Source organism: Lethenteron reissneri, unplaced genomic scaffold (genome assembly GCF_015708825.2).
Source record: "Lethenteron reissneri isolate LAM-NWPU_2019-01 unplaced genomic scaffold, ASM1570882v1 scaffold_1630, whole genome shotgun sequence".
Taxonomy (NCBI): domain Eukaryota; kingdom Metazoa; phylum Chordata; class Hyperoartia; order Petromyzontiformes; family Petromyzontidae; genus Lethenteron; species Lethenteron reissneri.
This window is the reverse complement of record NW_026891367.1, coordinates 1,792,567-1,811,500: the sequence shown is the minus strand read 5'-3', so window position 1 is coordinate 1,811,500 and position 18,934 is coordinate 1,792,567. Positions and strand designations below refer to the sequence as shown.

Below are 18,934 nucleotides of genomic sequence, written 5' to 3'. Positions count from 1 at the left end.
GATGACGTGAGCACGTATGATGACGTGAGCACGTATGATGACGTGAGCACGTATGATGACGTGAGCACGTATGATGACGTGAGCACGTATGATGACGTGAGCACGTATGATGACGTGAGCACGTATGATGACGTGAGCACGTATGATGACGTGAGCACGTATGATGATGTAAGCACGTTAGTGCGAGCCCTCCCGGAAGCCATAGAGAATGCATTGGAGCGCCCGCCGTTCGAAAAAAAACATCTTTGAATGTAAGTCTACGGGAACACTCGGGGCGATTCTCAGCCGGAGTGAAATCGCCCAAAAAGAGGCGGTACTCCACAGAACGTGACATGACGCCGATTGGACTATATCCAGAGGCACAGTGATGGCTAGCGTGACTCTGTGGTTGAGATTGGTGGTGCGTCGCCCAATCGCCCTCGTGAAGAAACCGCCCCTGGCCAACGTGAACGTCCACACGGAGGCGAGCCGACTCCGTTGAGCCGCCGCTAGGCGACGAGAAGAGGGTCGCTCCCGAAGAGAGAGACGCGCGCGGCCACGTCCGTCGCACCTCGCACGAGAAATTATTCCAGTTGAACATTCACCAGTTGAATTTCGATTGGAAGCTTTCCCATGCACATGTTTCATTGCTTCTACATGCTGCTAACATTCCCTCCCTTTGTTAATGCTACCCCCTGTCCGCCTCCCTTTGGTGCTGCTGATCCTGCATAATGCACGGGCATTATATGACTTTGAAACCCCCCCCCGCCCAACCTCCTACGCATTTCCCATGAATATGCTGAATTCCTCTTGATGTGCACATTCTTTTGTCAAGGCGCTCTTCTTTTTCCACCTCCAACCCAGCTTATAAACAAGCTCCGAGCTTGGCAGTGTCTCATTCTTCACCTGAAGACGGCCGCTTGCGCTGTGGCCGAAACGTCGTGAGAATTATTATTTTATTGTGTTTTATTTTTATTGTTTTATTACTTCCCCTTCTACGTGGCGACTTTACCGAAAGAACCAAGGAGATGAATCCCTGCTGCAGTCACGAAAGAAGCTTTACATCGAAATTTAATGGAGGTTGTTGTTTCGATTTAACCCAGCAGCTTAAATATACACTGCCAAGCCTGGTGGTGTTTCATTCAGACGCTGTCTTTACGACAGACCTGGTCTTCACCTGAGGACGGCCGCTTGCGTTGTGGCCGAAACGTCGTGAGAATTATTCTATTGTGTTGTATTTTTATTGTTTTATTACTTCCCCTTCTACGTGGCGACTTGACGGAGAACGCCAAGAACATTCACCAGTTGAACACGAGCCGGGAAACACTCACCTTGCGTACAAGCGCCGGGACTTTACCGGGGCCGTCACCGCTGCCGCTGTCACCGCCGCCGCCGCCGCCACCGTCACCGTCACCGCCGACGGCCACGACAGCGCAGGCGGAGGTCTCGGGCAGCGGCGGCAGCGCCGCGTAGCGGGGAATTTGGAACCTCCTGGGAGCGTCTGGGGCGTGCGACATCGATGAGCGAGAAATGCGCAATTGTTGAGCGGAAAGTGTGGTGGACGCTTTGCAATGGCTAAGTCCACCCGGACTTTATGATTTTAAAGATCATTGCTTCATAAGACTCAACACTGCACTAGACGCTCGACTGCACCATAGACTCAGCACTGCACCATAGACTCAGCACTGCACCATAGACTCAACACTGCACCATAGACTCAACACTGCACCATAGACTCAACACTGCACCATAGACTCAGCACTGCACCATAGACTCAGCACTGCACCATAGACTCAGCACTGCACCATAGACTCAGCACTGCACCATAGACTCAACGCTGCACCATAGACTCAGCACTGTACCATAGACTCAACACTGCACCATAGACTCAACACTGCACCATAGACTCAGCACTGCACCATAGACTCAACACTGCACCATAGACTCAACACTGCACCATAGACTCAGCACTGCCCATAGACTCAGCACTGCACCATAGACTCAACACTGCACCATAGACTCAGCACTGCACCATAGACTCAACACTGCACCATAGACTCAACACTGCACCATAGACTCAACACTGCACCATAGACTCAACACTGCACCATAGACTCAGCACTGCACCATAGACTCAACACTGCACCATAGACTCAACACTGCACCATAGACTCACACTGCACCATAGACTCAACACTGCACCATAGACTCACACTGCACCAATAGACTCAGCACTGCACCATAGACTCAGCACTGCACAATAGACTCAACACTGCACCATAGACTCACACTGCACCATAGACTCAGCACTGCACCATAGACTCAGCACTGCACCATAGACTCAGCACTGCACCATAGACTCAACACTGCACCATAGACTCAACACTGCACCATAGACTCAGCACTGCACCATAGACTCAACACTGCACCATAGACACACACTGCACATAGACTCAACACTGCACCATAGACTCAACACTGCACCATAGACTCAGCACTGCACAATAGACCCACTGCACCATAGACTCAACACTGCACCATAGAGCCACTGCACCATAGACTCAACACTGCACCATAGACTCAACACTGCACCATAGACTCAACACTGCACCATAGACTCAACACTGCACCATAGACTCAACACTGCACCATAGACTCAACACTGCACCATAGACTCACACTGCACCATAGACTCAACACTGACAAGACCCACTGCCCATAGACTCAACACTGCACCATAGACTCAACACTGCACCATAGACTCAACACTGCACCATAGACTCAACACTGCACCATAGACTCAACACTGCACCATAGACTCAACACTGCCCATAGACTCACACTGCACCATAGACTCAACACTGCACCATAGACTCAACACTGCACCATAGACTCACACTGCCCATAGACTCAACACTGCACCATAGACTCAACACTGCACCATAGACTCAACACTGCCATAGACTCAACACTGCACCATAGACTCAACTGCACCATAGACTCAACACTGAACCATAGACTCAACACTGAACCATAGACTCAACACTGCACCATAGACTCAACACTGCACCATAGAACTCCACACTGCACCATAGACTCAACACTGCACCATAGACTCAACACTGCACCATAGACTCAACACTGCACCATAGACTCAACACTGAAACCATAGACTCAACACTGAACCATAGACTCAACACTGCAACCATAGACTCACACTGCACCATAGACTCAACACTGCACCATAGACTCAACACTGCACCATAGACTCAACTACTGCACCATAGACTCAACACTGCACCATAGACCTCAGCACTGCACCATAGACTCACACTGAACCATAGACTCAACACTGCACCATAGACTCAAGCACTGCCCATAGACTCAACGACTAGCACCATAGACTCAACACTGCACCATAGACTCAACACTGCACCATAGACTCAACACTGCACCATAGACTCAACACTGCACCATAGACTCAGCACTGCACCATAGACTCAGCACTGACCCATAGACTCAACACTGCACCATAGACTCAACACTGCCCATAGACTCAACACTGCACCAAGACTCAACACTGCACCATAGACTCAACACTGCACCATAGACTCAACACTGCACCATAGACTCAACACTTGCACCATAGACTCAGCACTGCCCATAGACTCAACACTGCAACCATAGACTCAACACTGCACCATAGACTCAGCACTGCCCCATAGACTCAACAGCTACCCATAGACTCAACACTGCACCATAGACTCAACACTGCACCATAGACTCAACACTGCACCATAGACTCAACACTGCACCATAGACTCAGCACTGCACCATAGACTCAGCAACTGCACCCATAGACTCAACACTGCACCATAGACTCAACACTGCCCATAGACTCAACACTGCACCAAAGACTCAACACTGCACCATAGACTCAACACTGCCCATAGACTCAACACTGCACCATAGACTCAACACTGCCCATAGACTCAACACTGCACCATAGACTCAACACTGCACCATAGACTCAAGCACTGCACCATAGACTCAACACTGCACCATAGACTCAACACTGCACCATACAACACTGCACCATAGACTCAACACTGCACCATAGACTCAACACTGCACCATAGACTCAACACTGCACCATAGACTCAACACTGCACCATAGACTCAACACTGCACCATAGACTCAGCACTGCACCATAAACTCAGCACTGCACCATAGACTCAACACTGCACCATAGACTCAACACTGCACCATAGACTCAACACTGCACCATAGACTCAACACTGCACCATAGACTCAACACTACCCATAGACTCAACACTGAACCATAGACTCAACACTGCACCATAGACTCAACACTGCACCATAGACTCAGCACTGCACCATAAACTCAGCACTGCACCATAGACTCAACACTGCACCATAGACTCAACACTGCCCATAGACTCAACAAAAATCCATGGCAACCAAAACAAATATCCATGGCAACCAAAATAAATATCCATGGCAACCAAAACAAAAATCCATGGCAACCAAAACAAATATCCATGGCAACCAAAACAAATATCCATGGCAACCAAAACAAATATCCATGGCAACCAAAACAATATCCATGGCAACCAAAACAAATATCCATGGCAACCAAAACAAATATCCATGGCAACCGCAACAAAAATCCATGGCAACCAAAACAAATATCCATGGCAACCAAAACAAATATCCATGGCAACCGAAACAAATATCCATGGCAACCAAAACAAATATCCATGGCAACCAAAACAAATATCCATGGCAACCAAAACAAATATCCATGGCAACCAAAACAAATATCCTGGAAAACCAAAACAAATATCCATGGCAACCAAAACAAATATCCATGGCAACCAAAACAAATATCCTGGAAAACCAAAACAAATATCCATGGCAACCAAAACAAATATCCATGGCAACCAAAACAAATATCCATGGCAACCAAAACAAATATCCTGGAAAACCAAAACAAATATCCATGGCAACCAAAACAAAAATCCATGGCAACCAAAACAAATATCCATGGCAACCAAAACAAATATCCATGGCAACCAAAACAAATATCCATGGCAACCAAACAAATATCCATGGCAACCAAAACAAATATCCATAGCAACCAAAACAAATATCCATGGCAACCAAAACAAATATCCATGGCAACCAAAACAAATATCCATGGCAACCAAAACAAATATCCATGGCAACCAAAACAAATATCCTGGAAAACCAAAACAAAAATCCATGGCAATCAAAACAAATATCCATGGCAACCAAAACAAAAATCCATGGCAACCAAAACAAATATCCATGGCAACCAAAACAAATATCCATGGCAACCAAAACAAATATCCATGGCAACCAAAACAAATATCCATGGCAACCAAAACAATATCCATGGCAACAAAAACAAATATCCATGGCAACCAAAACAAATATCCATGGCAACCAAAACAAATATCCTGGAAAACCAAAACAAAAATCCATGGCAACCAAAACAAATATCCATGGCAACCAAAACAAAAATCCATGGCAACCAAAACAAATATCCATGGCAACCAAAACAAATATCCTGGAAAACCAAAACAAATATCCATGGCAACCAAAACAAAAATCCATGGCAACCAAAACAAATATCCATGGCAACCAAAACAAATATCCATGGCAACCAAAACAAATATCCATGGCAACCAAAACAAATATCCATGGCAACCAAAACAAATATCCATGGCAACCAAAACAAATATCCATGGCAACCAAAACAAATATCCATGGCAACCAAAACAAATATCCATGGCAACCAAAACAAATATCCATGGTAACCAAAACAAATATCCATGGTAACCAAAACAAATATCCATGGCAACCAAAACAAATATCCATGGCAACCGCAACAAAAATCCATGGCAACCAAAACAAATATCCATGGCAACCAAAACAAATATCCTGGAAAACCAAAACAAATATCCATGGCAACCGCAACAAAAATCCATGGCAACCAAAACAAATATCCATGGCAACCAAAACAAAAATCCATGGCAACCAAAACAAATATCCTGGAAAACCAAAACAAATATCCATGGCAACCAAAACCAATATCCATGGCAACCAAAACAAATATCCATGGCAACCAAAACAAATATCCATGGCAACCAAAACAAATATCCATGGCAACCAAAACAAATATCCATGGCAACCAAAACAAATATCCATGGCAACCAAAACAAATATCCATAGCAACCAAAACAAAAATCCATGGCAACCAAAACAAATATCCATGGCAACCAAAACAAAAATCCATGGCAACCAAAACAAATATCCATGGCAACCAAAACAAATATCCATGGCAACCAAAACAAATATCCATGGCAACCAAAACAAATATCCTGGAAAACCAAAACAAAAATCCATGGCAACCAAAACAAAAATCCATGGCAACCAAAACAAATATCCATGGCAACCAAAACAAATATCCATGGCAACCAAAACAAATATCCATGGCAACCAAAACAAATATCCATGGCAACCAAAACAAATATCCATGGCAACCAAAACAAATATCCTGGAAAACCAAAACAAAAATCCATGGCAACCAAAACAAATATCCATGGCAACCAAAACAAAAATCCATGGCAACCAAAAAAAATATCCATGGCAACCAAAACAAAAATCCATGGCAACCAAAACAAAAATCCATGGCAACCAAAACAAAAATCCATGGCAACCAAAACAAATATCCATGGCAACCGCAACAAAAATCCATGGCAACCAAAACAAATATCCATGGCAACCGCATTCACCCCCCCCCCTCAAATGGGGGAGGAGTCGAAAATATTTTGGCGGGAAAATCACTCCCGAGTCACGTGGGTGTCTCCAAGGCGGGAGGCGATTTTGAGGAAATATTTTAAAGCACAAATGACCAAACTCAACAATAAAACTCCCGATCGATTGGTTCTTTCGGTAAAGTCGCGTAGAAAGGAAGTAATAAAATAACAAAAATAAAACGTGATGCGATAATTGTATAATTTTTTTTATTTTGTTATAATAAAACTATTTTATCGTTTTATTTTTATTATTTGCCTTCTACGTGACTTTTACCGAAAGAACCAAGAAAATCAAACTCCCGTATTGTTGATTCTTTCGGTAAAGTCACGTAGAAGGTGAAATAATAAACATTTTACATAACACAATTATTTTATTATTATTATAAAACACATAATAACATTCTTTTACTATTATAATACAACTATTATTGTTAATTTGTATTATTTCCCTTCTACGTGACTTTAACAATATGAATCCCTGCAGTTTTATCGTTGCAGTACACTAAATAAACACGGAAATATCAAAAGAATATTTAAATGAAAATGTTACCTCAAACGCCACCGCTGAGTTTAGATTCCTTCCCGACTCCAGAATCGAAGCGCGGCTTAATCACCAATCGATTCTCTCCATTGCGTTACCGCAATAACAAACGATTATAGAATCGATCATCGATTCACAACGCCCCGTTCTTCAACAGCGATGGAATCGAGTTGAGTTTTGATTAAAGAATCGAATCGACTACAACGCGGTCCGAGTGCTGCTGGAAGGCGCCGTCCAATCAGAGGAGGCGACGGTGGCTCTAGGTGCACCTAGCCTGGCACCTCATCTCCTCTGCAGCAAATCGACGGGAAAAAGACGCGCTCTGTGTTCACGATGGCCGGCTGGATCCTGCTTCAAGCGCTGCTGCTGCTGCTGTTGCCTTGTTTGAAGAACCATTCACTGTTTTATATTTTTATTAAATCCTTTATATTAAGTTCACTTGCTTGCGTGCTTAGGACCGTTCAAATCTCTCGGTCGTTTTTTTTTAACCCACTTCCAGTGATGACATTTTCCACACACAGACTCGTTGTGCGTGACAATTTATTTTCGTGAAAAAATTTTTACAAAAAATGTTCACTTTAAAATTTTTTCACTTTTTAGGAAATTTTTTTTTTCATATTTAATTTAAAATAGCAATGTGATAAAAATGAAACTCTTACTCAAGAAAAACAGAAATTAATAATAAAATAAAACCGATGCCACGCATATAAAGGATTCATAGTGAAAAACTTTGTTTTTACGGGTTAATTTTTAAAATCCTTTATATTAAGTTCGCTTGCTTGCGCGCTTAGGACCGTGCAAATCTTTCGGTCGTTTTTTTAACCAACTTCCCGTGATGACATTTTGCACACAGACTCGTTGTGCGTGACTATTTATTTTCGTGAAAAATGTTTTCACCAAATTTTTACACTTTTTAGGAAAAAAAAATTATGTGAGTGGGTGAGTGGGTGAGTGACTGGGTGAGTGGGTAGTGAGTGAGTGGGTGAGTGACTGGGTGATTGGGTGAGTGGGTGAGTGAGTGTGTGAGTGAGTGAGTGGGTGAGTGGGTGAGTGACTGGGTGAGTGGGTGAGTGGGTGAGTGAGTGGGTGAGTGAGTGGGTGATTGGGTGAGTGGGTGAATGAGTGACTGAGTGACTGGGTGAGTGGGTGAGTGAGTGAGTGGGTGAGTGGGTGAGTGAGTGAGTGAGTGGGTGAGTGACTGGGTGAGTGAGTGGGTGAGTGGGTGGTGAGTGGGTGAGTGAGTGACTGAGTGAGTGAGTGACTGGCTGAGTGAGTGAGTGGGTGAGTGACTGGGTGATTGGGTGAGTGGGTGAGTGAGTGTGTGAGTGAGTGAGTGGGTGAGTGGGTGAGTGAGTGAGTGGGTGAGTGGGTGAGTGAGTGAGTGGGTGAGTGACTGGGTGAGTGAGTGGGTGAGTGGGTGGGTGAGTGAGTGGGTGAGTGAGTGGTGAGTGGGTGAGTGGGTGAGTGAGTGAGTGGGTGAGTGACTGGGTGATTGGGTGAGTGGGTGAGTGAGTGTGTGAGTGAGTGAGTGGGTGAGTGGGTGAGTGAGTGAGTGGGTGAGTGGGTGAGTGAGTGAGTGGGTGAGTGACTGGGTGAGTGAGTGGGTGAGTGGGTGGTGAGTGGGTGAGTGAGTGACTGGGTGAGTGGGTGAGTGGGTGAGTGAGTGAGTGGGTGAGTGACTGGGTGATTGGGTGAGTGGGTGAGTGAGTGTGTGAGTGAGTGAGTGGGTGAGTGGGTGAGTGAGTGAGTGGGTGAGTGGGTGAGTGAGTGAGTGGGTGAGTGACTGGGTGAGTGAGTGGGTGAGTGGGTGGTGAGTGGGTGAGTGAGTGATTGGGTGAGTGACTGGGTGAGTGACTGGGTGAGTGGGTGAGTGACTGGTATATTTATTTACCAATTGCTTAATGGTGGCAGACAATCATCTGACCCATAGGTGGCAGCCATCTCAAGCCAGAGGACGAGAGGACTCTAGCCGCCACGCTTATAAAGGATTTATAGTGAAAAACTTTGTTTTTACGGGTTTACTTGTTGTTAAATCCTTTATATTAAGTTCGCTTGCTTGCGCGCTTAGGACCGTGCAAATCTTTCGGTCGTTTTTTTAACCAACTTCCCGTGATGACATTTTGCACACAGACTCGTTGTGCGTGACAATTAATGTTCGTGAAAAATGTTTTCACCAAATTTTTACACTTTTTAGGAAAAAAAAATTATGTGAGTGGGTGAGTGGGTGAGTGACTGGGTGAGTGGGTAGTGAGTGAGTGGGTGAGTGACTGGGTGATTGGGTGAGTGGGTGAGTGAGTGTGTGAGTGAGTGAGTGAGTGGGTGAGTGGGTGAGTGACTGGGTGAGTGGGTGAGTGGGTGAGTGAGTGGGTGAGTGAGTGGGTGATTGGGTGAGTGGGTGAATGAGTGACTGAGTGACTGGGTGAGTGGGTGAGTGAGTGAGTGGGTGAGTGGGTGAGTGAGTGAGTGAGTGGGTGAGTGACTGGGTGAGTGAGTGGGTGAGTGGGTGGTGAGTGGGTGAGTGAGTGACTGGGTGAGTGGGTGAGTGGGTGAGTGAGTGAGTGGGTGAGTGACTGGGTGATTGGGTGAGTGGGTGAGTGAGTGTGTGAGTGAGTGAGTGGGTGAGTGGGTGAGTGAGTGAGTGGGTGAGTGGGTGAGTGAGTGAGTGGGTGAGTGACTGGGTGAGTGAGTGGGTGAGTGGGTGGTGAGTGGGTGAGTGAGTGACTGGGTGAGTGGGTGAGTGGGTGAGTGAGTGAGTGGGTGAGTGACTGGGTGATTGGGTGAGTGGGTGAGTGAGTGTGTGAGTGGGTGAGTGGGTGAGTGGGTGAGTGAGTGAGTGGGTGAGTGGGTGGTGAGTGGGTGAGTGAGTGACTGGGTGAGTGGGTGAGTGGGTGAGTGAGTGAGTGGGTGAGTGACTGGGTGATTGGGTGAGTGGGTGAGTGAGTGGGTGAGTGAGTGAGTGGGTGAGTGGGTGAGTGAGTGAGTGGGTGAGTGGGTGAGTGAGTGAGTGGGTGAGTGACTGGGTGAGTGAGTGGGTGAGTGGGTGAGTGAGTGACTGGGTGAGTGGGTGAGTGGGTGAGTGAGTGAGTGGGTGAGTGACTGGGTGATTGGGTGAGTGGGTGAGTGAGTGTGTGAGTGAGTGAGTGGGTGAGTGGGTGAGTGAGTGAGTGGGTGAGTGGGTGAGTGAGTGAGTGGGTGAGTGACTGGGTGAGTGAGTGGGTGAGTGGGTGGTGAGTGGGTGAGTGAGTGACTGGGTGAGTGACTGGGTGAGTGGGTGAGTGAGTGAGTGGGTGACTGGTATATTTAATTACCAATTGCTTAATGGTGGCAGACAATCATCTGACCCATAGGTGGCAGCCATCTCAAGCCAGAGGACGAGAGGACTCTAGCCGCCACGCTTATAAAGGATTTATAGTGAAAAACTTTGTTTTTACGGGTTTACTTGTTGTTAAATCCTTTATATTAAGTTCGCTTGCTTGCGCGCTTAGGACCGTGCAAATCTTTCGGTCGTTTTTTTAACCAACTTCCCGTGATGACATTTTGCACACAGACTCGTTGTGCGTGACTATTTATTTTCGTGAAAAAAAATTCCAAAATTTTCCACTTAAAATTTTTAAAATATTTAATTTAAAACACCAATGTGATAAAAATGAAACTCTTACTCAAGAAAAACAGAAATGAATAATAAAATAAAACCGATGCCACGCATGTAAAGGATTTATAGTGAAAAACTTTGTTTTTACGGGTTAATTTTTTAAATCCTTTATATTAAGTTCGCTTGCTTGCGCGCTTAGGACCGTGCAAATCTTTCGGTCGTTTTTTTAACCACTTCCCGTGATCCAATCGAGCTGACATTTTGCACACAGACTCGTTGTGCGTGACAATTAATGTTCGTGAAAATTATTTCCAAAATTTTACACTTTTTAGGAAAAAAAAATTTATGTGAGTGGGTGAGTGACTGAGTGAGTGGGTGAGTTAGTGAGTGGGTGAGTGACTGAGTGGGTGAGTGACTGGGTGAGTGGGTGAGTTAGTGAGTGGGTGAGTGGGTGAGTGAGTGGGTGAGTGACTGGGTGAGTGGGTAGTGAGTGGGTGAGTTAGTGAGTGGGTGAGTGACTGGGTGAGTGGGTGAGTTAGTGAGTGGGTGAGTGACTGAGTGGGTGAGTGACTGGGTGAGTGGGTGAGTTAGTGAGTGGGTGAGTGGGTGAGTGAGTGGGTGAGTGACTGGGTGAGTGGGTGAGTGAGTGAGTGGGTGAGTGAGTGAGTGGGTGAGTGGGTGAGTGACTGGGTGAGTGGGTGAGTGAGTGAGTGGGTGAGTGAGTGAGTGGGTGAGTGGGTGAGTGAGTGGGTGAGTGGGTGGTGAGTGGGTGGTGAGTGGGTGAGTGAGTGAGTGGGTGAGTGAGTGAGTGGGTGAGTGACTGGGTGAGTGGGTGAGTGAGTGAGTGGGTGAGTGGGTGAGTGACTGGGTGAGTGGGTGGGTGACTGGTATATTTAATTACCAATTGCTTAATTGTGGCAGACAATCATCTGACCCATAGGTGGCAGCCATCTCAAGCCAGAGGACGAGAGGACTCTAGCCGCCACGCATATAAAGGATTTAGAGTGAAAAACTTTGTTTTTACGGGCTATACTTGTTTCAAATGCTCTTGCCGTGGTTTTCACACCTGATGACGATTTCTTGTGTTGCAGTCGAAACGTGGTGAGAATTTAATTGTTTCATATTTTTGTCATTTTATTATTTCCCTTCTACGTGATGACTTTACGGGAAAGAAGCAATAATCTAAAATCTCTCTGTTATAAACTATTTAGGGCGTAATCCCATCTCTGGCGGTAACTCAGAGCCAGAGCCTCAGAGTCGGTATCCCACAAGACTGCGCCAGAGCCAAGCAGCGAAAATTGCCGCTAATCAAGTCGGGAAATCAAAACGTGAGAAGTCTTCTTGCTGAAACAAGCCGATTCTTATCATCGCTGTGTGTGTCTCTGTTGTGTGTCTCTGTTGTGTGTCTCTCTCTGTGTGTCTCTGTGGGTGTCTGTGGTCTCTGTGTGTCTCTGTGTGTCTCTGTGAGTCTCTGTGTGTCTCTGTGTGTCTCTATGGGTGTCTGTGTTTCTCTGTGGGTCTCTATGGGTGTCTGTGTGTCTCTATGGGTGTCTGTGTGTCTCTATGGGTGTCTGTGTTTCTCTGTGGGTCTCTGGGTGTCTGTGTGTCTCTATGGGTGTCTGTGTTTCTCTGTGGGTCTCTGGGTGTCTGTGTGTCTCTATGGGTCTCTGTGTGTCTCTATGGGTCTCTGTGGGTGTCTGTGTGTCTCTATGGGTCTCTGTGTGTCTCTATGGGTCTCTGTGGGTGTCTGTGTGTGTCTGTGTGTCTCTGTGTCTCTATGGGTGTCTGTGTGTCTCTATGGGTCTCTATGGGTGTCTGTGTGTCTCCGTGGGTCTATGTGTGTCTCTATGGGTGTCTGTGTTTCTCTGTGGGTCTCTATGGGTCTCTGTGGGTCTCTGTGGGTGTCTGTGGGTCTGTGTGTCTCTATGGGTGTCTGTGTGTCTCTATGGGTGTCTGTGTGTCTCTATGGGTGTCTGTGTGTCTCTGTGGGTCTCTGTGTGTCTCTGTGGGTCTCTGTGTGTCTCTGTGTGTCTCTGTGGGTCTCTATGGGTCTCTGTGTGTCTCTGTGTGTGTCTGTGTGTCTCTATGGGTGTCTGTGTGTCTCTGTGTGTCTCTATGGGTCTCTGTGTGTCTCTATGGGTCTCTATGGGTCTCTGTGGGTCTCTGTGGGTTTCTGTGTCTTTATGGGTCTCTATGGGTCTCTGTGGGTCTCTGTGGGTGTCTGTGGGTCTGTGTGTCTCTATGGGTGTCTGTGTGTCTCTATGGGTGTCTGTGTGTCTCTATGGGTCTCTGTGTGTCTCTGTGTGTCTCTGTGGGTCTCTGTGTGTCTCTGTGTGTCTCTGTGGGTCTCTATGGGTCTCTATGGGTGTCTGTGTGTCTCCGTGGGTTTATGTGTGTCTCTATGGGTGTCTGTGTTTCTCTGTGGGTCTCTATGGGTCTCTGTGGGTCTCTGTGGGTGTCTGTGGGTCTGTGTGTCTCTATGGGTGTCTGTGTGTCTCTATGGGTGTCTGTGTGTCTCTGTGGGTCTCTGTGTGTCTCTGTGTGTCTCTGTGGGTCTCTGTGTGTCTCTGTGTGTCTCTGTGGGTCTCTATGGGTCTCTGTGTGTCTCTGTGTGTGTCTGTGTGTCTCTATGGGTGTCTGTGTGTCTCTGTGTGTCTCTATGGGTCTCTGTGTGTCTCTATGGGTCTCTATGGGTCTCTGTGGGTTTCTGTGTCTTTATGGGTCTCTATGGGTCTCTGTGGGTGTCTGTGTGTGTACAGCTATGTTTACCAAATTGGCTCAACGTTGCATGTGTACTGCGTTTGAATTAAAATGTTTTCTGGATGGAGTAATTTCTGCCCCTTTATATTTTTCAACGCTTCACGTGATATTCCTCTGTTAGTCGTGGCCAACATCTCGTAATAAAATGTTTAGTCTACTTCCTGGTGTCTAATCAATTAGACATTTTGCACGCTGTGTCAAAATTGGCGTGTCAATTTTTTTTGTGTGCAACGTGAAGAACGCCGCGGTCCCTAAACTGTGGAATCGGCTCGCTCACCAATCAGGCGCCGCCTGCCTCCGTGTGCGAGCATCACTCAAAATAAAAATTAAAATAAGCACGTTAAAGATTAATTAATAAAGCAATCGATAAAAATCGGCGTCAATCAATCGAGCGTCTCTTTTAAAAGCAACGCCAATTTTTTCTATGGACGTTTTATTATTTAAATATTTTGCTTTGAGTGGAATCAAGATTCGCCGCGGTCCCTAAACTCTGGAATCGCGTGGCGCGCGAAGCGGGCGCCACTGCCGCGGGGACTTGTCAACACGCGGTGAGCAGCAGCTGCGACACGTGTCGAGACTTAAAGTTTTATTATTCTACTTCACTCAGTTTCTATCTCGCTCTCTCTCTCTGTGTGTGTCTCTGTGTGTGTCTCTGTGTGTGTGTGTGTCTGTGTGTGTGTGTGTCTGTGTGTGTGTGTCTGTGTGTGTGTCTGTGTGTGTGTGTGTGTCTGTGTGTGTGTGTCTGTGTGTGTGTCTGTGTGTGTGTGTGTCTGTGTGTGTGTCTGTGTGTGTGTGTCTGTGTGTGTGTCTGTGTGTGTGTGTGTCTGTGTGTGTGTGTCTGTGTGTGTGTGTCTGTGTGTGTGTGTCTGTGTGTGTGTGTGTCTGTGTGTGTCTGTGTGTGTGTGTGTCTGTGTGTGTGTCTCTGTGTGTGTCTGTGTGTGTGTGTGTGTCTGTGTGTGTGTCTCTGTGTGTGTCTGTGTGTGTGTGTCTGTGTGTGTGTCTGTGTGTGTTGTCTCTGTGTGTGTCTGTGTGTGTGTGTCTGTGTGTGTGTCTCTGTGTGTGTGTGTCTCTGTGTGTGTGTCTCTGTGTGTGTCTGTGTGTGTGTCTGTGTGTGTGTCTGTGTGTGTGTCTGTGTGTGTGTCTCTGTGTGTGTGTCTGTGTGTATGTCTCTGTGTGTGTGTGTGTCTCTGTGTGTGTGTCTGTGTGTGTGTCTCTGTGTGTGTGTGTCGCGCTCAAGGCTCGTGGTCGAAACGTCGTCCACTTGCACCTTTCAAAAAAAAAGTAAAATTTTTTACGTAAAGATTTTTTTTATTAAAAAATTTTTATTTAACAAAATTTTAAACAATTTTTTAAAAGGAGTTTATTTTAGTGGGTTCACCTATACAGTTGCATGGGTCTCCTTGCATTTCTTAATTATATTTATTGGTTCAACAACAACGAGAACACACGAGCTGACGCGAGGTCTGGCCTTGCCTAGTGAAGTGTAGTGAGTGTTGTTGTTAAATTGCCTACACAGTAGATTTAATGGATATTATTATTGTTCCACACAAACTTTGCTTTTGTGAGCAGGACTTTACGTGAAGGCATGAGACAAATGCACGCCGCGTTTGTTTTTTATTTAAAATTGTTAAATGTATAAATATATCAATGTCCTGGGTCACAGAAGCAAAGTTTGTGGGGAGAATTCACTTTTTAATCCTTTATATTAAGTTCGCTTGCTTGCTTGCTTAGGACCGTGCAAATATTTCGCTCGTTTTTTAACCCACTTCCCGTGATCCAATCGAGCTGACATTTTGCACACAGACTCGTTGTGCGAGACAATTAATGTTCGTGAAAATGTTTTTTCCAAATTTTTACACTTTTTAGGAAAAAAATAATTATGTGAGTGGGTGAGTGACTGACTGGGTGAGTGACTGGGTGAGTGGGTAGTGAGTGGGTGAGTTAGTGAGTGGGTGAGTGACTGGGTGAGTGGGTGAGTGAGTGAGTGGGTGAGTGACTGGGTGATTGGGTGAGTGGGTGAGTGAGTGACTGAGTGACTGGGTGAGTGGGTGAGTGAGTGACTGGGTGAGTGGGTGAGTGAGTGAGTGGGTGAGTGGGTGAGTGACTGACTGGGTGAGTGACTGGGTGAGTGGGTAGTGAGTGGGTGAGTTAGTGAGTGGGTGAGTGACTGGGTGAGTGGGTGAGTGAGTGAGTGGGTGAGTGACTGGGTGATTGGGTGAGTGGGTGAGTGAGTGACTGAGTGACTGGGTGAGTGGGTGAGTGAGTGACTGGGTGAGTGGGTGAGTGAGTGAGTGGGTGAGTGGGTGGGTGAGTGAGTGACTGGGTGAGTGGGTGAGTGAGTGAGTGGGTGAGTGAGTGAGTGGGTGAGTGACTGGGTGAGTGGGTGGGTGAGTGGGTGAGTGGGTGAGTGGGTGAGTGAGTGAGTGGGTGAGTGACTGGGTGAGTGGGTTAGTGAGTGGGTGAGTGAGTGAGTGAGTGACTGGGTGAGTGGGTGAGTGACTGAGTGGGTGAGTGAGTGACTGGGTGAGTGGGTGGGTGAGTGGGTGAGTGAGTGGGTGAGTGGGTGAGTGGGTGAGTGAGTGAGTGGGTGAGTGACTGGGTGAGTGGGTTAGTGAGTGGGTGAGTGAGTGAGTGACTGGGTGAGTGGGTGAGTGACTGAGTGGGTGAGTGAGTGAGTGAGTGACTGGGTGAGTGACTGGGTGAGTGGGTGGTGAGTGGGTGAGTGACTGGGTGAGTGGGTGAGTGACTGGTATATTTAATTACCAATTGCTTAATGGTTGCAATGCAATCATCTGACCCATAGGTGGCAGCCATCTCAAGCCAGAGGACGAGAGGACTCTAGCCGCCACGCATATAAAGGATTTAGAGTGAAAAACTTTGTTTTTACGGGTTCATTTTTTTACTATTTTTATTATTTCCCTTGTACGTGACTTTACCGAAAGAACTAAGAATATAAACTCGGTGATTTCAGTTGAATTTGTCTTCACCCGGCTGATTACTTTAAAATTATGTTTTAAGAAATGTCTAACGGCTTTTGTTGTACCAGGCAAAGCCCACGGCTCGTTTATCAGAAGCGACCAGCCCACAACAACAACAACGACGACAACAACAACAACGACAACAACAACAACAACGACAACAACAACGACAACAACAACAACAACAACAACGACAACAACAACGACAACGACAACGACAACGACAACGACAACAACAACAACGACGACAACAACAACAACAACGACAACAACAACAACAACGACAACAACAACAACAACAACAACGACAACAACAACAACAACGACGACAACAACAACAACAACGACAACAACAACAACAACGACAACAACAACAACAACAACGACAACAACAACAACGAGGCTAATCTCATCATCGCGTGGAAATAAAACGAGTGAATAGTGAGTGTGTGAGTGAACGCGATGTAGAGATTGTTAAGGAAATGATAGTTGGATGTGTAATCGTTGTAGGAATGTGAAGATATCAATTTCGATTTAAAGCTTTCGTGACTGCAGGGATTCTACTCTTTGGTTTCCGTCGGTAAAGTCACTTCGGTGAGATAAGAAAACAACTAAAATCACGACGTTTCGGAGGCAACACGAGCCTCTGTCTTCAGCTGGAGTATTGAACCTTTGCAGTCACCCGCCGCCCTGCCCTGAGCTGGTGTATACGAGGTGCTGTGTCTCTTAGGGCTCTCTTCACTTGATACGGTCACTTTGCTGTGACGGTTCCATCTGAAGACGGAGGCTTGTATTGCCTCCCGAGACGTCGTGATTTAATTTTGTCGTTTTCTTTTTGACCTACGTGACTTTTACCGAAGAAACCAAAGAGTTTGATATACTAGTGCTTTGATATACGAGTGCTTTGATGTACGAGTGCTTTGATATACGAGTGCTTTGATATACGAGTGCTTTGATATACGAGTGCTTTGATATACGAGTGCTTTGGATTGCAAACACGTTTCCTGAACGAATTAAGCTCGCAATCGAAGGTTTTTACTGCATAGACGTGTGAGTCGCGTGTGACTGTGTGTATTTGCATTCCCCTGTGCCCTCCATACTGACGTGTAGGTGGTGTGGATATTCTTCTTGCTGTCTGCGGCTGTCGCTTCCTCTGACGCTTCCTCTGATGGAGCAAAGGCGCTCAGCGCAGCTCGGGACGACAAGTCAACAATGCGGCCGGCGTGGATACAGCACGGATCCGACTGCAAATTTGACACGGCACCAGAGAACACACACGGGAGAGAAACCCTTCAAGTGCAGTGTGTGTGGGATGGCGTTTGCATGGCCATCAGTTCTTCAGATCCATCAGAGAACACACACGGGAGAGAAACCCTTCAAGTGCACTGTGTGTGGAACGGCGTTTGCACGGTCACATAATCTTGTCGTACACCAGAGAACACACACGGGAGAGAAACCCTTCAAGTGTACTCTGTGCGGGAAGCCGTTTGCAGATTCATCTGCTCTTAAAAAACACCAGAGAACACACACGGGAGAACTACCCTTCAAGTGCAGTGTGTGTGGGAAGGCATTTTCACAGCCATCTGCTCTTAAAACACACCAGAGAACACACACGGGAGAGAAACCCTTCAAGTGCGCTGTGTGTGACAAGGTATTTGCACAGTCACATAATCTTGTAAAACACCAGAGAACACACACGGGAGAGAAACCCTTCAAGTGCAGTGTGTGCGTGAAACCGTTTGCAGATTCATATGCTCTTAAAATACACCAGAGAACACACACGGGAGAGAAACCGTTCAAGTGCACTCCGTGCGGGAAGGCGTTTGCACATTCATCTACTCTAGTAGCACACCAGAGAACACACACGGGAGAGAAACCGTTCAAGTGCACTCCGTGCGGGAAGGCGTTTGCACGGTCAGCACATCTTCAAGTACACCAGAGAACGCACGCGCATCAGAAGATCCACCAGGAGTGGAGTCTGAAGTCAGCTTGTGAAAGTCAAAGTGCCGCAATGAGCCCATCCCTCGTGAAACAAGAAGCAGACGACAATCCCAGCTGGGACACTTTGAAAGGTATCGAGGTGGAATATGAAGAGGAGATGGTGAAATGTGAAGATGAAGATTCAACTCCAGAATGGGAGCTTCACATCAATGGAGGCAACGTGAAACAGGAGGAGAATTCTGACTGTGAGGCAGAGCGAGGCAACACTCGGCGGCA

At 46.5% G+C, this 18,934-nt stretch overlaps 1 protein-coding gene across 1 annotated transcript in view; it reads left to right on the top strand.

Moving 5' to 3' along the window:
* The window catches only part of LOC133362855 (zinc finger protein 271-like), a gene marked incomplete at its 5' end in the record, with an annotated part of 43,801 nt that overhangs the window by 24,119 nt on the left and 748 nt on the right, over positions 1–18,934 (top strand). Inside the window, one exon of the mRNA XM_061581796.1 lies at positions 18,060–18,661. Coding sequence (XP_061437780.1) covers positions 18,060–18,661 — 602 coding nt within the window. The remainder of the gene's footprint in view (positions 1–18,059; positions 18,662–18,934) is intronic.